This window comes from Myotis myotis, unplaced genomic scaffold (assembly GCF_014108235.1).
Source record: "Myotis myotis isolate mMyoMyo1 unplaced genomic scaffold, mMyoMyo1.p scaffold_m19_p_14, whole genome shotgun sequence".
In the NCBI taxonomy this organism is placed as follows: domain Eukaryota; kingdom Metazoa; phylum Chordata; class Mammalia; order Chiroptera; family Vespertilionidae; genus Myotis; species Myotis myotis.
Window position 1 is genome coordinate 44379856 of NW_023416318.1, and position 17977 is coordinate 44397832.

At 42.0% G+C, this 17977-nt stretch overlaps 2 protein-coding genes across 3 annotated transcripts in view; one reads left to right on the top strand and one right to left on the bottom strand.

The window, feature by feature from the left end:
* The window catches only part of HADHB (hydroxyacyl-CoA dehydrogenase trifunctional multienzyme complex subunit beta), a 29021-nt gene extending 20141 nt beyond the window's left edge, over positions 1-8880 (bottom strand). Inside the window, exons 1-4 of one of the 2 annotated variants that reach the window (XM_036335130.1) lie at positions 8726-8880; positions 2010-2084; positions 1856-1900; positions 43-142 (exon numbers count right to left, since the gene is read on the bottom strand). In XM_036335130.1, coding sequence (XP_036191023.1) covers positions 43-142; positions 1856-1900; positions 2010-2076 — 212 coding nt within the window. In that variant the 5' untranslated portion in view covers positions 2077-2084; positions 8726-8880. The remainder of the gene's footprint in view (positions 1-42; positions 143-1855; positions 1901-2009; positions 2085-8725) is intronic. The other variant, XM_036335129.1, reaches the window with a different exon arrangement.
* Positions 8881-9048: 168 nt separating this feature from the next.
* HADHA (hydroxyacyl-CoA dehydrogenase trifunctional multienzyme complex subunit alpha) overlaps positions 9049-17977 on the top strand; it is a 36219-nt gene continuing 27290 nt past the window's right edge. Inside the window, exons 1-3 of the mRNA XM_036335128.1 lie at positions 9049-9203; positions 16277-16318; positions 16412-16482. Coding sequence (XP_036191021.1) covers positions 9134-9203; positions 16277-16318; positions 16412-16482 — 183 coding nt within the window. The 5' untranslated portion in view covers positions 9049-9133. The remainder of the gene's footprint in view (positions 9204-16276; positions 16319-16411; positions 16483-17977) is intronic.

A 17977-nucleotide genomic window follows, 5' to 3' on the forward strand; every position in this document is an offset into this window, starting at 1 on the left:
GTCAGTAAAGATGGGGGTGACACACAATCATTTCATACTTACGAAGTGCCTGACAGCAAAAATGGAATGCGAACACCATCCACCACCACGATATTTCTCACATTGGGTTTTGCCAAGGTTTTCTTCGTATTAGTCTGAGCAGCTTTAAAATAAAGTTCAAAGAACTATTACTTAACAAACATGAAGTCAGATGACTTTTTACATTTTTAAAGACAGACATTCTAAGAAGTACATCATTCAATGCCATTCACCAAACCACTTGTGTGTGTGTGTGTGTGTGTGTGTGTGTGTGTGTGTAAAGGCTAAGAAACTAACATTTATAATATATTTAAGGTAAATAATATAATTTTTATAATATAAATCCAAATATTTAAGGTAAATAGAGATTATACCTAATGATGTGGGTATTTATGCCATTAATAAACTTGTTTATTTTTATCAAGTGTTTGACAATCTATTACAACTGACAGCAACCAATGTGACACATAGCCTGTCCTTAATATTAGAAGTCAAAATAAATGATGTTTCTCTTTACATATCTTAATATTCTTGCTTTTCTATGTAGAAACAAAGGCCATTTGGTTGATGACTATTGCCACTCTGCAAAAACCTAAATGTTTGACTCAAAAAAAACCTGATTCTGTTTGACTCAAATTGTCTAATTATTTTCTATCATCAAAACAATAACCTTCCTCTAAATTTTTAATTAAAAAAATAAAACATGAATATATGCTTGTGGTAAAAAATAAATAAACCATACTAAAATATGGATAGTAAAACCTCTTTATGCCCTCCTCCACCAAATTATTTCCTTCCCAGAGGTAAATACTATTAACTTGGTGTATATTTTTTCAAACTTTTGTGCTTTTAATTTATATACATGTACACACTTGTGTTTTATATACATTTTTCTAACCTAATATAGCTTGACCATCTTTTTGTGTTGATCTAAAGCTATCTCATTCTTTTGTTGTTATATTGAAATAACCTTGTATAATCAACAAATTTTCTTCTTCATTTCATATTGACCAATATTCTTTTATTAACACATTGCGTACCACATAGAAATCTCTAAGACATACGCCAGGGACCGCACGTTTTTGGGCAAACTGCACGTTATTTAAATCATCATAATGCACTTTAGGTGTTATTTTTCAATAATTATAACATTTTTATTTACAAAAACAATTAAACAATTAAAACAATTAAAGTTCCTAGTACTTTTTTAACGTATGGTACTGCGTAAAACATTTTCCTCTATGAAGAGGGACCAAACAAAATTTACATAAGTATCTAGATTAGCCGCTCCCTTTTCCACGGGCGTGAAAAACGAGAACACTTGTGAGCGGTCCTTAACAGATGGCACGCGAAACACGAGAAAACTCCGGGGCGGTACGAAATGTGTTAACTAGTTTCCCAGTTACCCCTATTCCAGGAATGGTTCCTCTTGTATATGGGACAAGAAGACATCCACAAACAGAGAAGCCTGTCACTAATTGCAGATTTAAAATGTTAGCTTTTAGCTCTACAACAGTCTCAAGAGTGTTAGCTAATCATCTCTAGGACCGACAGCCAGTAGGTGAGTAAACCAACCAGCAAGGTTCATGGAATCTCCATGACTCCATTAGGCTCCGAACCCCAGAAAGCAGCCACCTGTCAACATCCTTGAGCCCAACCCTACACCATGTAATAGCATTACTGACTGGCCTTATATTAGAATTGAAAGGCAATGGTGATAGCCATGTTGCTCATAAAAGAGGGAAATATAGGAAATTAATTTTGGTTTTCATTAAGAATTCACAAATCTCGAATCTAATATTTAAATCAGAAATTTTTACTTTATAAATTACTATACCTGGGGCAGCTCGTAGCTGGGAGGAGCAACTCAAAGGTCTTAGAGCTGGAAGACAAAATACAGTGTTTACAAAAAGCAATACAATTCTATGTCTGTATAAGATGCTTATAAATCCAAAGCTAATGTTAAAAAAGAAAGCACAAATTAAACTTACAAAATCTGAGGGCCCATGCTGATGTACTGGGAAGGTTTTTAAAAGTGTAAGTCAAGATGGAAGTCATTTTGAAATCTGAAAAAAAGGACAAAAATATATCCTGGGTTATTGGTATCTGTATAAAATATCCCTAGAAGTAGAAATAAAATGTTAAAATAAAGGATGGCTGGAAGGAAGGAAACTGAGTAAATGGGGATCAGGTGTAAGAAAGACTTGCCATCATATACTTCTCAATTTTGAAACATGTTTTAACCTAAAATAAGAAAAGAACTGGCAAGTTTTGCCTACGAAGGCTGTGGGAGCCAGCCTCTAAGATAGCATGCCCCATAAAACAATCTCCATGGTTTATAATTCAACCTTTGTACAGTCACCTCCCACATAGTACCACAGTCGGTCTGTGTAAACAAAGGAATGTGTCAGAAGGGGCGGGATGCCACTTCTGCGATTAGGCTATAGGCCATCCTGCAGCTTCAGCCTTGGTCACTCTCTGAGATCACTGGCTCGGGGGAAGCCAGCCGGCATGTCTCCCCTGCACTAGCCCTGTGGAGAGGCTCACGTGGTGAGGAACTGCTGCCTCCTGCCAACAGCCACGTGAGTGCGCTTGGAAGTGGATCCTCTAGCACCGGCAGCTTTCAGATGACAACAGCCGTGGCCAACATGCTGACTACAACCTCATGAGAAACTCTAAGTTAGAACAATGCAGTTAACTTGCCACCAGAAACTGTATGAGATAATACATTTTTACTGTTCTAAACTGCTAAATTATAGGGTAACTTGTACCCCATAATTACCCCAAATATAATAGATAACATAAAAGCCTTGTTTAACTTCCCTTGGTTAGACTAAAAAGAGGACACCGTATGGCTTCAAAAAAGAAAAATATGTATATTTTTCCAAATATGTGGATTGAAAAGAGATGAAGGAATCCAAGCTGTAGGCTCATCAGCCTAGGGATGGATATTCAAGGGACTCTGGCCGGGGAGACACAAATTGGCACCATTGTTTCCAGGAGCTACATATGATGCCACATGAGTTTGATATACAAATTTCCTTAAATAAAGTTCATCATGAAATAAAATTCATAAAAGATAGTCAAGAAAATGTCGATAAAGAAAAAGGGGGACTTTGCACTAATAGATATCAAAACTTTCTACAAAACACCAGTAATTCAGCAGTGCAATTCTGGCACAGGAATAAATAAAACTAATCAACAGAATAGGATGTAGCAAGTTCGGAAGCATACTCATGTGCATGAGGATTTAGTTAATAATAGGGATAACATTTCAATAAGTGGAAGATGAATTATTCAATAGATTTGTTGGGGAAATGGCTAACCATTTGGGAAAAAATTTAGGTTCATAAATCACACCTTAAGTACAAATAAATTCCAGATGGACTAATCTAAATACCTATCTATCTATTTTAAACTATAAAAGTACTCAAAGCTAATAGAGAATACACACACACACACACACACAGTGGGGCCTTGACTTATGAGTTTAATTCGTTCCGAGACCGAACTCGTTAAGGAGCTCGTTAACTCAAATTACTCTGTCAACTCAAAACAAAAAATCGGCCGAGAGACAGCTGGTATCTCAAAAAACTCGTTAGTCGGGACATTCATAAGTCAAGGCCCCACTGTGTGTGTGTGTGTGTGTGTGTGTGTGTGTGTGTGTGTGTGTGTATAAAAGCCTAAGCAACCGAACGACCGGTCAACCTGTCACTATGACATGCACTGACCACCAGGGGGAAGATGCTCAATGCAGGAGCTGCCCCCTGGTGGTCAGTGCACTCCCACAGTGGGAGCGCCGCTCAGCTGACTGATGGGTGCCAGACACCGGGCTCACGGATGGCAAGTGCAGCTGCAGCGCCGTGAGCTTCTCCTGCCTCCATAGCAGCACTACCGAACAGCGGTCACGGTAGGCACAGTGGGGCTGGGATGAGAGGGAGCAGTGCAATGCCCAGCCCAGGCTCAGGCTCCTCCCTGGCCACCTGCCGGTTTACACACTACTACATCCCCCTAGGGGTCCCGGATTGCGAGAGGGCGCAGGCCAGGCTGAGGGACCCCACCAGTGCACAAATCTGTGCACCAGGCCTCTAGTATTCTTTATAATCTTAGATGGGGAAAGGCTTCCAATATATAGCATAAAGCCCACAGACCATCATAGAGAAGACTAACTAATAGATCTGATTAGATACACATTTAAAATATCTACACAGCAAAAGACACTAAAAGGTAAAAGTAGAACAACAGATTCAGAGAAAGTATTTGTAATATGTAAAACACACAAAGGGTTAATATTCATATTCATAAAGAACTTTTATAAATTATAGGAGAAACACTCTATAATGAAATCTGATTTTTCACCCCAACATCCCTTCACCCCATTATATAGTTGCCATATGTAGTTTCTATAGGATTGAATCCAGTCCAACTCCAGGGTTTAAACCAATCAGAATAATTTAATTCTCTTTGCCAAGGTCACTGGTTCAGGTGATGAAGGTCTAAAACAATCCTGCATGTTCTAGCTCTCTCTCTCTCTGCCCCTTGCCCTCTGAAATCAATAAAAATTTTAAAAATATGTTAAAACAGCCCTGTATGTATTGCCTTGATCACTGGTATTGATTTAGGAATAGTTAACCTGACATTCAAGTCTTCCGCCTGGAATTCTGGAACATAAATCTTTCCTTCTGAGGCATCCAGCCATAGCAGTTAGAAAACATGAAAAAAAAGCTATCCTAGAGACAGAAGTGACCACAAAAGAAGACAGAACCAAGAATCTCAGAAAAAGAAACTAGAGCGCTGATTGAGTCACATCTGAAACTCATCCTCCCACTATCAATAAATCCCTTTAATAAGTCAGTTTGAATAGAATTTACTCTTATTTACATGTGAAAAACCTCCTGATATATGACCAAAAGGAAAATGAGCAACTCACATAAGAAATAAAAATGTCAAATAAAAAAATATTAAAAGTCCAACCTCACTAACAATAAAAAAGTTAATTAAAAAAGGCTTCATTTTGAGTTTATCAGATTAGCAAAAATTTTAAATATGGTTAATATACAATTCTAGTAAGAATGGGTCTATTTAGGCACTTCTAAATTCAGCTGCTAGAAGTATAAACTGCTAAGGCCTTTTTGGGAGGCAATTTTTAGTTGTCTATCAAAATTTGAATTGTGATTTTCTGAGCCCAATAATTCCTCTTCTGGTCTTTAACTTACAGAAATAGTCAAGACGTATGTGTAGCATACATGGATCTCTAACTATAGAAATACTTAAGATACTCATTGTAGCATTGTTTACATTTGTGGAAAACTGAAACTAATCTAAATGCACATCAGTAGGAAATGGTTAAATAAATTATAGTACTGAAACTAATACAAAATAATATTGAAAGTAAACTGTAACAGAAAAATAAAATTTACAAAATTATAGTATAAACATAGTATGAAATACTGTGCAGCAGTTTGGAAAGAATTGAAACATACTGATATACATGTGTGTACTGATATCCAGGTATATATCCACAACATACATTAATGAAAAAGCAAGCTGCAAAGTAGTATGTACAGTAAGACTCGCTATGACACACAGAGAGAAAAGAAAGCCCATAAAGCTGAGTCTAGCCAGACAGGCGTGGCTCAGGGGTTGAGCATTAACCTATGAACCAGGAGACCACGGTCCGGTTTGCAGCCAGGGCACATGCCCAGTTTTCAGTTTGTGGGCTCGATCCCCCAGTGTAGGGCGTGCAAGAGGCAGCAATGATTCTCTCTCATCACTGATGTTTCTACCTGTCTCTGAAATCAAAAAAAAATTTTTTTTTAAAAAAAAGCTGAGTCTATAAATGGAAGAGGTAGAGGCTTTCATTTTATATTCTTCTGTCTTCTTAAAATTTTTAAATGAGAATTTTTATGTACAGTATAATTTTTATTTAAAATCTATGTATATTAATATTTATATAGATATGTAAAAATGTAGAAATGCATAAAAATGTTCAAAAAATACATATAAAAATGTTACTGTTATCTCTGAGTGGTGGAATTATAAGTGTATTTTTCTTTAGACTTTTCTATAGTTTCTGAAAAAAAGTACATAGAATATATATTCCATCAATAATAAATAAGGAGATATTTTAAAAGAAAGAGGGACTAAGCAAACTACTCTACGGGAGGACTGACTCTTACCGTCACTTGCTCTAAGGTTTAGGAAATAAACATTTTGACCTAAGGATCAAGTAGGCTCTACTGAATGTGGACTATGGAAAGATGCTTGAAGCTGCAGGGACCTGGGAACAAGGGAAAGAAGGGGCCTGGCAAGTAATGAAAATAAGATAAATTGGCTCCAACAGCTCATGATTACAATATCACTGAGACACAATGTTCCTGGCCTGTGGGGCTCAATTGGTTGAGTGTCCTTCCATGCACCAAAAGGTCACCGGTTCAATTCCCGGTCAAGGCACATGCCCTGGTTTGGGACTTGATCCCCAGGAGTGCAGGAGGCAGAAGATGGATGTTTCTCTCTCCCTCTCCCTTCCTCTCTCTAAAATCAATAAAAGTATATTTAATAATAATAAAGACACACTGTAATGCCCTGACCTTTAAGCAAGTTACTTAACCTTTCCTCTGCTTTAGAATTAAGATACAGAGTCCTAGCCGGTTTGGCTCAGTGGAGCACGTGCAGGAGGCAACCAATCCATGTTTCTGTTCTCTGTCTCTCTCCTCCTCCCTTCCCCTCTTTCTAGAAATCAATGGGAAAATATCCTCAGATGAGGAGTAACAAAAAACAAAAGATCTGTAAAATGGATCTATAAGATGTAGGTAATTTCAGTACTTACCTCAGAGGATTGTTGAGGAATAACTAAATTAGGATGCATAAAGCACTTAGAACAGTGCCTGACACACAGTCAGGGGCATCCATGTATTTGCTACTAAAATCAGTGGGTGGTGTAGTTTCCCTCTAAGTACACCATAGTGAGAAACATAACATTTCTACCTTACTATTTTGTTGCAAATACAGGGAACAAAAAAAGTCAAGAGCCAAACTACAACCCATGGGCCTCTAGCTAATAATAGCTGTTACATTTTTAAAGAGATGCAGAACAAAACAAAAATATATATATGACAAGAGATCACCGTGGGTTTGCAAAGCTACTTACTATCTGGCCCTTTACAGAAAAAGCCTGCCACCCCTGATGTAAGCAATAGGTGCGACAAAAACCTTCTGAGTTGGAGGGCCTTTGGAGGTCACCAAGAATCCTTTCTGGAAATTAAGTGACCACTGGTCATCTATTTGCTGCTCAAAGGGCTGCGAGTGATGGAGGACTGTTTGACCTAAGCTTTAAACGAAAACCTCTCTTCTTTCTTTCCACACTCATTTCAGTCTCAACCTCCCTGCCCCTTGCCCCTGCTCCTTCCTGCTTCCTCTGTGAGCTCAGATTTATGTCTCAAATCCTGGCTCTGCCGCAGAATCAGAAAACTGACATAAGCTCTGAGCCTCTCAACCTTCTGGCCCTTTAAATACAGTTCCTCATGTTGTGACCCAACCATAAAATTATTTTCGTTGCTACTTCATAATTGTAATGTTGCTACTGTTATGAATCGTAATGTAAATATCTGATATGCAGGATGGTCTTAGGCGACCCCTGTGAAAGGGTCGTTCTACCGCCAAAGGGGTTGCGACCCACAGGTTGAGAACCGCTGGTCTAGAACATGCAAATAACAATTTGGGGATTGTGAGGATTAAGTGAGATGGCGTGAAAGCGCCTAGAGCAGTGGTTCTCAACGTTGGCTGCACATTAGAATCACCTGGGAATCTTCTTAAAATCCTGATTTCTGGGCCTCGTCCTCCGGAAATTCGGTTTCTTTGTTACTAATGTTGTGGCCTCACCCCATAACAAAGAAACAGAATTTCCGGAGGATGAGGCCCAGAAATCAGGATTTTAAAAAGATTCCCAGGTGATTCTAATGTGCAGCCAACGTTGAGAACCACTGGCCTAGAGGACCCTCGATGTTACCTGCTTTGAGAACCAATCAGCTACTTTGAGGACTTAAGCCCATCTTTCCGGAACAAAAACAGCTACTGTCCAATGCGGAGCTCTTGGCGAGAAGTTAGTAGGACATACTACGCTCTAGTCCCGTTTCTTCCCCCTGCGGCCGTGAGCAAAATTACTCACGCTGTGATTCACGGGCCTGTTTTCTCACCGAGAAAATGAAGGGGATGAATGACCAGACAAACGGCCAGGTCCCTTCTGGGTTAGAAAACCCTCTGAAACACTGGCTTTCCGAACAGGATGGAGGAATGTCTCCTTCCACACTCGGAGTCCCGAAGCTCAAAGGACCGAGAGTCACCCCTGGAAGCAGGATTCGGGGGAAACCCGTGGGCCCGTTCTGGCTACCGGCAACGTCGGTGAAACCGTAACAAATACTGCAACATAGCCCAGCGCTTTAAGCGCGCGCGCGCACACACATACAGACACACACACACACACACACACACCCCACCCGCGAACAGTTGGTTCACGCGCGGTGATAAATTAACCCGTCCAAGTTACTGCACTAATTGCTTTGGTATAGGAGACCGCGTCCCGGAGCTTCCTTCCGCTGGCCGAGCTCCACTCCCGTAGGGAGGGGGGCGGCCGCGGGCGGGAAAGAAGTGCGGGTCTCGCCGAGGGGGAAAGGGCCGGGCGAAGAGTCCAGCGCACCCGCCGTCTCACCTGCGTTCGCGTCCGCTAAGGCTCCCGCAGTTGGCAAGGTTCACACCCTAATGACAGAATCCAGAGGGGCCGAGGGCGGGGCCAGCCTGGAAAGGACCCCTCACGTCAGCCGGCGGTTCCGCGGGCTTCGCTGGTCTCGCGGCTGCCCGCTGGCCGCCTGACTGGAAAACTCGGCACGGTACCCTCTTCTCGATGGGCCGCCTTCCTTCCAGCAAGGAAAGGGTCCTTTTCGTCCCCTTATCCGGGAACGAAGGGCAGGGTTAAGGGACCCGCGGCAACTCAGCGTCGGGATTTTAGTCAGGCAATGCGTCAGGCGCCTGCCTGGGGCCGGGCTGCGGGAAAGAAAAGTCTTGGGCCTGGCCCCCCAGCACTTGAAGCTCTTTCCACTTTCGTCCTCTTCTGCTCAAGATGGTGGCCTCCCGCGCAATCGGTTGCCTCAGACGCTTCACAAATGCCTCCAGGACGCTCCACTGCTCAGGTGAGGCCTGGCTGAGGGTGCCCCGGACCCCGGGTATAACGCCTGCGGAGACTAGGGCGGCCTCGGACCCGCGTCCCCCACTCGCTGCCCCCTCCCTGACCCCGCCCGGGGCCCCAGCCCTGGGCTAGGGGGGGGGCAGGGGAGATGCTGCCCTGCGACCCGGTCTCCCGTGTCCTTGGGAAAGGACTGTCACTTCCTCTCTCATGACTCCGAGCCGAGTACGGGTTTCAGGCTCCGTAACCTCTAACGTTCCCGAGTCCTAAGCACCGGCCTGGCACTTGCCGCGCGTCTCCCCGCCGCACGTCTGGGCTCACGCCCCTCTCACCTCGGGTAACGGCGGCCTTGAACCTGCCCTACCGGACCGGGGGGTCCAGGACCGGGACACTCCGGTCGGTCACGCCTCTGTGCCTCCACAGCTTGCCCGTACCAAGAGCCACCCTAAAAGCTGCTTGGACAGAATTCACCAGCCTTTTTTACATTTTTTAATAGGGAGCTCAACCGTTGCCGTTCAGTCATCCCAGCGTGTTGAATTTCAAGGGGGAGGTTCTGCAACCGGCTATAAGAAACATTTTAAAAATAACGCCAACACGTGTATCTTATGGGATAAAATGTGATAGATACCCTGTTAGCTTTCATTCGCTTTGTCTTTCTCTCTCCAAGCTGTCAGTGAAAGTGGGTAATTGTGGGAATTCAAGCGTTTTCCTTCCATGCCAGATCTGTAAGCTGAGATGTGACCAACTTTTCTCATTGTGTGTTCTCCTACATGCGGATGATTTCACGAGAGATTTCATTTGCATTGTGCCGTCCTCCCTAATCACAGGGGTAGAATGCTGATTTTAAACAGGTAGCTGGAGCTTCCCTTTGCTTTAAGGGATTAATTTTGAATGATTGAACCTTTTATTTTTCTCTTCTATTTTCTTATTTCAGCCACCGTTTTTAGTCTGCACAGGACAGCTGTGTGTGTGTACGTGTGTGTGTACATGTGTGTTGTGTATGTGTGTGCACACGCACACGCCTGTGTGGGTATGCGCCAATCACAGTAACAAAATTGAAATATAAAGATTGGGGAAAGGGGTTAAGAGAAAAGAACCACCCATTCTCTTAACTATTCACCACATAGCTACTGTTAGTATTTGGCCATGCTACCTTACAGCTTTGTTTCCTGTTTTCCACCTTTATTGCTTAACACTGTAGAAAAATTGAATGTATATTTTTTAACCTGCACTTGCATTGGTTTTAAGGTACTTCTTATGGATTAGCAGTGGGTATAACACTTGAGTTGATAATCAAGTCGTGTGTTTTCTAGTCACTACCTGTGTGACTGGCCAAATACCTTAATGTAATGGGTTTTATTTTCTTCAACTGTAAAATGAATGGTTGAGACTATGGATTTACTTTGAAATGAGAAAGTATGACAGAGGAGTTTGGATTTCATTCTGGCCCTGCCTTTTATGCTCTGATGACCTTGGGAGTAAAACAGAGAATAATCTCACCTTGTGAGCTTTAAAGGAGTTATTCTAGATGTAAAGCAGTTTTTTATGGAGAAAGTGTTCAGTAAATGTTAGCTATTAACTAACTTCTGCCCTGAGAAACTGTGATTCTGTATAACTGAGAATTCTTAAAATAATTTTTACATTTTACATGTGTAATTAAAAGTTACAAGCTTAGTTTTTTTTATATTTTAATATAGAAATATATACACATATAAATATTTGCATTATGTTTTCACAAGTAAGAAACTATGGCTCGCCCTAACCGGTTTGGCTCAGTAGATAGAGCATCAGCCTGCGGACTCAAGGGTCCCAGGTTTGATTCCGGCCAAGGGCATGTATCTTGGATGTGGGCACATGCCCAGTAGGGAGTGTGCAGGAGGCAGCTGATCGATGTTTCTCTCTCATCGATGTTTCTAACTCTCTATCCCTCTCCCTTCCTCTCTGTAAAAAATCAATAAAATATATTAAGAAGAAACAAGAAACTATGGCTCGTCCTATATAATAAAAGCTTAATATGCAAATCGACCTAACAGGGAAACGACTGGTGGAACGACCGGTCGCTATGACGTTCACTGACCACCAGGGGGCAGATGTTCAATGCAGGAGCTGCCCCCAGCCTGCTGGCCCCAGGCCAGCCAAGGCGGGTGCTAGCAGGGAACCCCCTCCTCCAGCCCCCCCAATTGTCCCACAGTCGCCCCACAGAGGGAAGCGACTGGCAGCAGCGGTGGTGGACAGGGCTAGTGATCGGGCAGCGCCAGGCCGGCCAAGGTAGGTGTCAGCGGGGGCCCCCCTGGTTGTCCTGCTGGTTACCCCACTGATTGGCCCTGATTGCTGGCCAGGCCTAGGGACCCTACCCATGCACAAATTTCATGCACCGGGCCTCTAGTTATTTGAAAAAATGTCTAGAAAGTGAATTTAAATTTACCTACACAATGGATTGCCATCTAGACTCAATAGAGTCCTTCATCCTACAAGTCTATGCAAGTTGTAATGAGATTATGACATTTACTGGTAGGTGATTAAAATCTCTTGAAACTGATTTGTAATTCTAGGAGTTTTATTTTTATAAAATTTTTTTTTTTTTTATTGATTTCAGAGAGGAAGGGAGAAAGTGATCAAAACACCAACGATGAGAGAGAATCACTAATTGGCTGCCTCCTACATGCCATGCTGGCTGTAGTTTTAAACCATTCCTTTTCTACAAGTGCTATAATCCTATATAATAAAAGCCTAATATGTAAATTGACTGAACCTCAGAACACCAGTTGGCGGGGGGTGGGGCTGGCGAGTGGGTGACACCAGGCCAGCCAAGTCGGGTGCCAGAGGGGTGATTGGGGGACAGGGCCAGCTGCTAGCAGAGGGAGGCCACTAGTGGTGGCGTGATGGTGGGAGGGGTCAGCCGCTTGCCAGCCGGCACTATCCCCTGATCAGCCTGCTAGTCGCCTCTTGCAGAGGGAGGCCAGACTGCAGCTTAGGCCCGCTCCCCATGGGAAGCGTCAGTCGGACATTGCCTGAGGGTTCCCAGACTGCAAGAGGGCGCAGGCCTGGCTGAGGGACAACTCCCCCCCCCCTCCCCCAGTGCACAAATTTTTGTGCACCAGGCCTCTAGTTCTGAATATAACTATCTAAAGAAAAATCACATCTGTATCAAAGTATCTTGTTTAATTTCCACACCTACCCTAAATCTAAATTCCTAATTATGTAAATGGTCAAATAATTTCACAGGAAATGGATTAAAGGCAAATACTTTAGAAGATGGTGTATATTTAAATTTGACTCTCACATCCTTAGTTCTATCCCTTTCTCTTTTTTTCTATCTCTTTCTTGACCCTCTCCCTTTGACTATTGAGAAAACCTGTTGTTACAACCAGTGTAACATTTTCATATTGAAATTTGTGTTAGCATAATCCAACTTTCTCCACTGCTATAGCTTCAGATCTTGTAGGTATCTTTTTGAGTTACATTATTAAAATGGTTAAAAGTGGGACAAAGGTTTCGCTCCCTTTTGCTGGCTTAGTAGAATATAGGCTAAAGTTCACCCGGCGGCTCTGACATAAGCTCTGCTGATTAGGTAGTAGGTGAGGCTAGATTCCAGAAGCAAAGCTGCCTTGTACTCCAACTTGATTTCGTTGACTGTGGTTTGGAATTCATTTCCAGATTTTTTTTTTTTTAACGTGTACTACTTTTTCTCAGCTTTTTGTCTGGGTTAATTTAGAGGAGGTTTTGTGTATATGCTTATAGGTGTGTGTGCAGCAAAGGTAGATTAGTGGGTAAGAGTTCAAAATGGTTTAATCTGTAAGCTAATGAGCACCACCTGTCTTATTTACATATTTGTTTCTTTTTTTGTTTCTTCTTTTTTTTTTTTTTGGTCTGTCTGTATTTATCCCTCCCACTGTGCATTCCCAACCAGTTCGTTCCCCACTCTAATCCACTTTACCCTATTTAGCTAGACCTGCCTATTCCTTGGCTCCCCTCCCACTGGAATTTGTACTTTATAGGCAAACTCCTTTTTATACCAGCCTAATTCTCACCTCTTATTTATCTCTACTGAGAATTAATTCTTCCTAGATATCGTTTCACCTGCTGCCATAGAATGTAAACTCCACAAAGACAGGGATTTTTGTCTTTGTTTACTCCAAGTGCCTAGAATGTGTGGCGTTTGGTAGGCCACAGTAAATTTTTTGCTGTATGAAAAATGACTGTGAGCTGATGGTGGAAGAGATTACGGTTTAGTTGGGGAAGCACCTGCTACAGATGCAATGATTAGACAACAAAACAATAGTTAAGAAAGAGAAAAATTTTAGCAGAGAAGAGAAAGATCAGTATAGATGGAATCTCAAAATAAGGCATTGTGGAAAAGGTTGGAGCCATATAAATATAAAGAAGGAAGAGTGATAAATACAGATGATACAGATTTCAAATGATGGAAAAGCATAGAAGGGAAGTGTATCATTAGAGAAGTAGAAGCACAAGGAATTGAGGAGATAGCTGGCTTCTCTTAATTTACTTGTTGTAGCACTTTGACTTGAGAACACTGAAATGCACTAAAAGAGTTGTTCCTGGCCATTCAACTAGTAAGTTATAAACCTGATGATTCAGCCCAAGTCTTTTGTCTCCCTTTGTCTTTACACTGGCGGCTGACTTGGATTGCTTAAAGAAGAAATGCAAATGAAACCAGAGGTCACCCCATTGTGGTTCTGGCACCATCTACAGTTTTCTTTTCTTTTTCAATAATATATTGCTTTGCCTTCAAACCAGCAAGATCCTTGGCCACTGTTTATGGTCCTCTCCTAACCCACTCCACCACCAGTGGGTTCACATCCCTGGTTCCCATGTGCCCATATGTTTGCTATATACTTCGGTTACCTTTTTAAAAAATACAGATGCTGAAGCTCAGCCCCTTTAAATTCTGATTCCGTGATTCCAGGTTGTCTGTCACTCAGGAATTTGTGGGTATATTTGCGCCTCACCACCTGATTCTAATACCTAACATAGTTCTGGAATCACTTTTCAATACTGCCAAGTGAATCCCACTTCGGCTGGATATTTGAATAGTCTTACGTGTAATAGTTCACTCCAGAAGGGTCGCTACCTTCTGGTCAAATATAGACCATTCTTACTTGGAAACTGGGTATGGTTCTAAAGTTTGTTTCTAAACCATGTAGAAAATATGTTATTTTTAAATCCAGATAAAACTTTTTCCTAAGATTATCGGACAAAACTTGGAAGATGTAGGTAGGGAGAAGAGTGAGGAGTTAGAGGTGCATAGGAAATATGGTTGGTCATTAATATGAAAACAAGGGAAGAAAGAGCAGGGTGTTGTGTGTTTTTTAATTGCAAGTGGTACCCTAGCTGGTTTGGCTCAGTGGACTGAGTGTCAGCCTGCAGACCGAAGGGTCCCGGGTTCGGAGATTCTGGTCAAGGGCATGTACCTTGGTTGCCGGCTCCTCCCGGGCCCAGGCCCTGGTCTGGGCGTGTGCAGGAAGCAACCTTCTCTCACATCGATATTTCTTTCTGTCTTTCCCTCTCTCTTCACTCTCTCTAAAAATCAGTGGAAAGATATCCTCAGGTGAGGATTAAAAAGAATAAATAAATTGGAAGTTATAATTACGGGCTGTTGACCCTATGCTAGACAACTTGGTTATAGCCTATAGGAAGGTGTTTGGATAAGAGCAGGGCAAAGGTGAGTGTTTAATGCTAGAAAGGAGGCAGGGTAATGCCCAGAATAACTTGGAATTTTTGCCTAGAATTCCCCAATGTTCCTTATTTCTATCCAGAGTCCAAATTGAAAGACCCTCTGTTGGGACTTCTGTTGTGATGGCTTTTGCTCAAAAGATCATCTCATCACCATGCTGGAGAGCCTCAAGTAGTGAAGTGGTTGGGAAGGAGGAAGAATAGCTGGTCTTTGTTATCCCCAGGTAGGGGTATTCTTGGCGGAGTGCACTATAGACTTATTCTGTGAGAAAGGCTGAAAATAACATGTGATGTGGACTCTTTTATTTATAACTAGAGGCCCAATGCACAAAAATTTGTGCAAGAGTAGACCGTCCTTCCCCCTGCTGCCGGCACCGGCTTCCCTTCGGCACCTGGGACCTGGGCTGCCGGCACCAGCTTCCCTCCTCCAGTCGCCAGCAGGCACCCGGGACTTGGGACCCAGGCTGGCTTCCCCTGGGCCACCTGCAGGCACCCAGGACCCCGGCTGGCTTCCCTCCAGCCCTGGCTTCGTCAGGAAGGATGTCCGGAATGACGTCCAGTCTAATGAGCATATTACCCTTTTATTATTATAGATATTCACTAGTGCCCCTTGATTTGATAACATTGGAAACTCCATCTCTCCATAGAAATGTAAGCAGATGTGGCTGAGGAACATGGCTGAGATATATTTGGAATACATTTGGAACTGACATTACGGATTGTTTTGTAGATAACTTATTTCTTAGTGTATGCATTTTCTGTTGTTGCCATAACATATTTCCACAAACTTACAATACAAACACTAATTTATGCTCTTACAGTTGTGTCAGAAATGAGTCTCATTGCTAAAACCAATGTTGGCAAGGCTGGTGTTGGCAAGGCTGTTTCATTCTGGGTGCTGGAAGGGAGAATCTATTTCTTTGCCTTAGTTTCTAGAGGCTGCCTGCATTTCTCGACTTCTTCAAAGCCAGCAAAATGGGACCAAGTTCTTTTCATGCTGCCATCTCTCTGGTTCTCTTTGCCTCTCTCTTCCCTCTTGTGATTACATTGGGCCCAACTGGATAACCCAGGATAATCTTCTATGTTAAGGTCAGCTCATTAGCAACCTTAATTCCATGTGCAGCCTTTATTCCTCATAGTTACTAGGGACGTGGGCATTTTTGAGGAGCTATTCTTCCACCTCCCACATTTAGTATCCAGATAATCATATGACCTGGTAATTGAAAAAAAAAAAAAGATATGGTAGTGGTCACAGTAATAGCCTAGAACACGTTATTCTAATTTTGTTTTTTTGTTGTTATAAATTTCAGCTTTGTTATATATAACAGGTACTACAGAAATGCTGTTTTGTAAAATAATTAATTTTGAAATCCCTTTTTCTTATAGGTTATATTTCTCGCAACTTTACAAGTTCCTCTGCTTTGCTGGGTAAGTTTAATTTCTTGTTATCATGTTTACATCACTTTTCAGATTTATTTTGCAATAAAACTGTTTACAAATAAATTTTTCTTCTCTTTTTAGCCAGAACCCATATTAACTATGGAATCAAAGAGGATGTGGCAGTTATTCGAATTAACTCACCCAATTCAAAGGTACCTACTTTAACTTGCTGCAGTTTATTTCTACTAACTACATTCGTGAATCCAGTCTTGAATGGGAAAGAAATCCACCAATCTGGCAGTAATCTTATCATATAAATTTACACTTTTGATAGTTAAATTAGTTAGTTGGACAAGTTGCCCAAGGAATGGAGTTTTCTGAAGCAGAGGTCCTTATTCAAGAATTCCTTCTCATTGCCCTAGCTGGTTTGGCTCAGTGGCTAGAGCATCGGCCTGCGAACTGAAGGGTCCCGGGTTTGATTCCAGTCAAGGCACATGCCCAGGTTGCGGGCTCGATCCCCAGTAGGGGGCATGCAGGAGGCAGCCGATCAACAATTCTCATCATTGATGTTTCTCTCTCTGTACCTCTCTCTCTTCCTCTCTCTCCCCTTTCCTCTTTGAAATCAATAAAAATATATATATATTATTTTTTTAAATATATTTTATTGATTTTTTACAGAGAGGAAGGGAGAGAGATAGAAAGTTAGAAACATCGATGAGAGAGAAACATTGATCAGCTGCCTCCAGCACATCTCCTACTGGGGATGTGCCCGCAACCCAGGTACATGCCCTTGACCGGGATCGAACCTGGGACCTTTCAGTCCACAGGCCAACGCTCTATCCACTGAGCCAAACCGGTTTTGGCAAAAATATATATTTTTTAAAAAAGAATTCCTTCTAGTTAACCTAGGTGTCAGATTACCATCAAGGATTAATAAAACTAGCCTTCTGTCATAGTGTAGAATGATGACTTATTAGATAAGGACCAAAATACAAGCTTTGTTTATAAGAATCAAACTACCCATCTTAACTATGAGGTTATTGAATCTGGTTTCTTCATTACCTGCTTGACATTAGTTATTATCTATAAGTTAGCTGGGTTAAATGTGGTTGTTAAGCTTCCTGAGGGATGTGAATGACTTCTTGCTATTCACATATTGGAGGTCAAGTTCTGTTCAAAGTGGAGCTTTATTTGTTTTGGGCAACTTCAACAAAGCAGATAGCATTCATCCAGTCTTTTGCCAAGAGGAGCTTTATTGCAGGAGCTCATGGTTTTCCCCCCATCTAAAATTAGTGTAAAGGTTTTATACTCAGAAATCTTGTTACCAGAAGCCCAAATGAAATAGGAAGACCTAGATGGAAGCAATGAACTATCACAAATTAAGGAAAACAGGAGATAGTTCCCATCTCTAGAGTAAATCTTCGTACTCACTGACCAGTGATTCAAACTTAAGATATTTTTTCAGAATTTTCTAAGTTGAACATTTTTCATGAGCACAAAAAAAATAACATATGGCTATTTGCCCGGGTCCAACCCCAGCGGGTCCAGGGGTCCCCAAAGGAGTGGACGGAGTCGGCAAAGAAGGAATGACACAGAGACAGCGTTCAGTTGATCAGCAGCCTAGCCAGGATCTCCAGCCAGGATCTCCAGCCAAGTTCTGGTCTGGATCTCCAGAGAGGTTCTGCCTCAGATCTCCAGCCAGGTTCT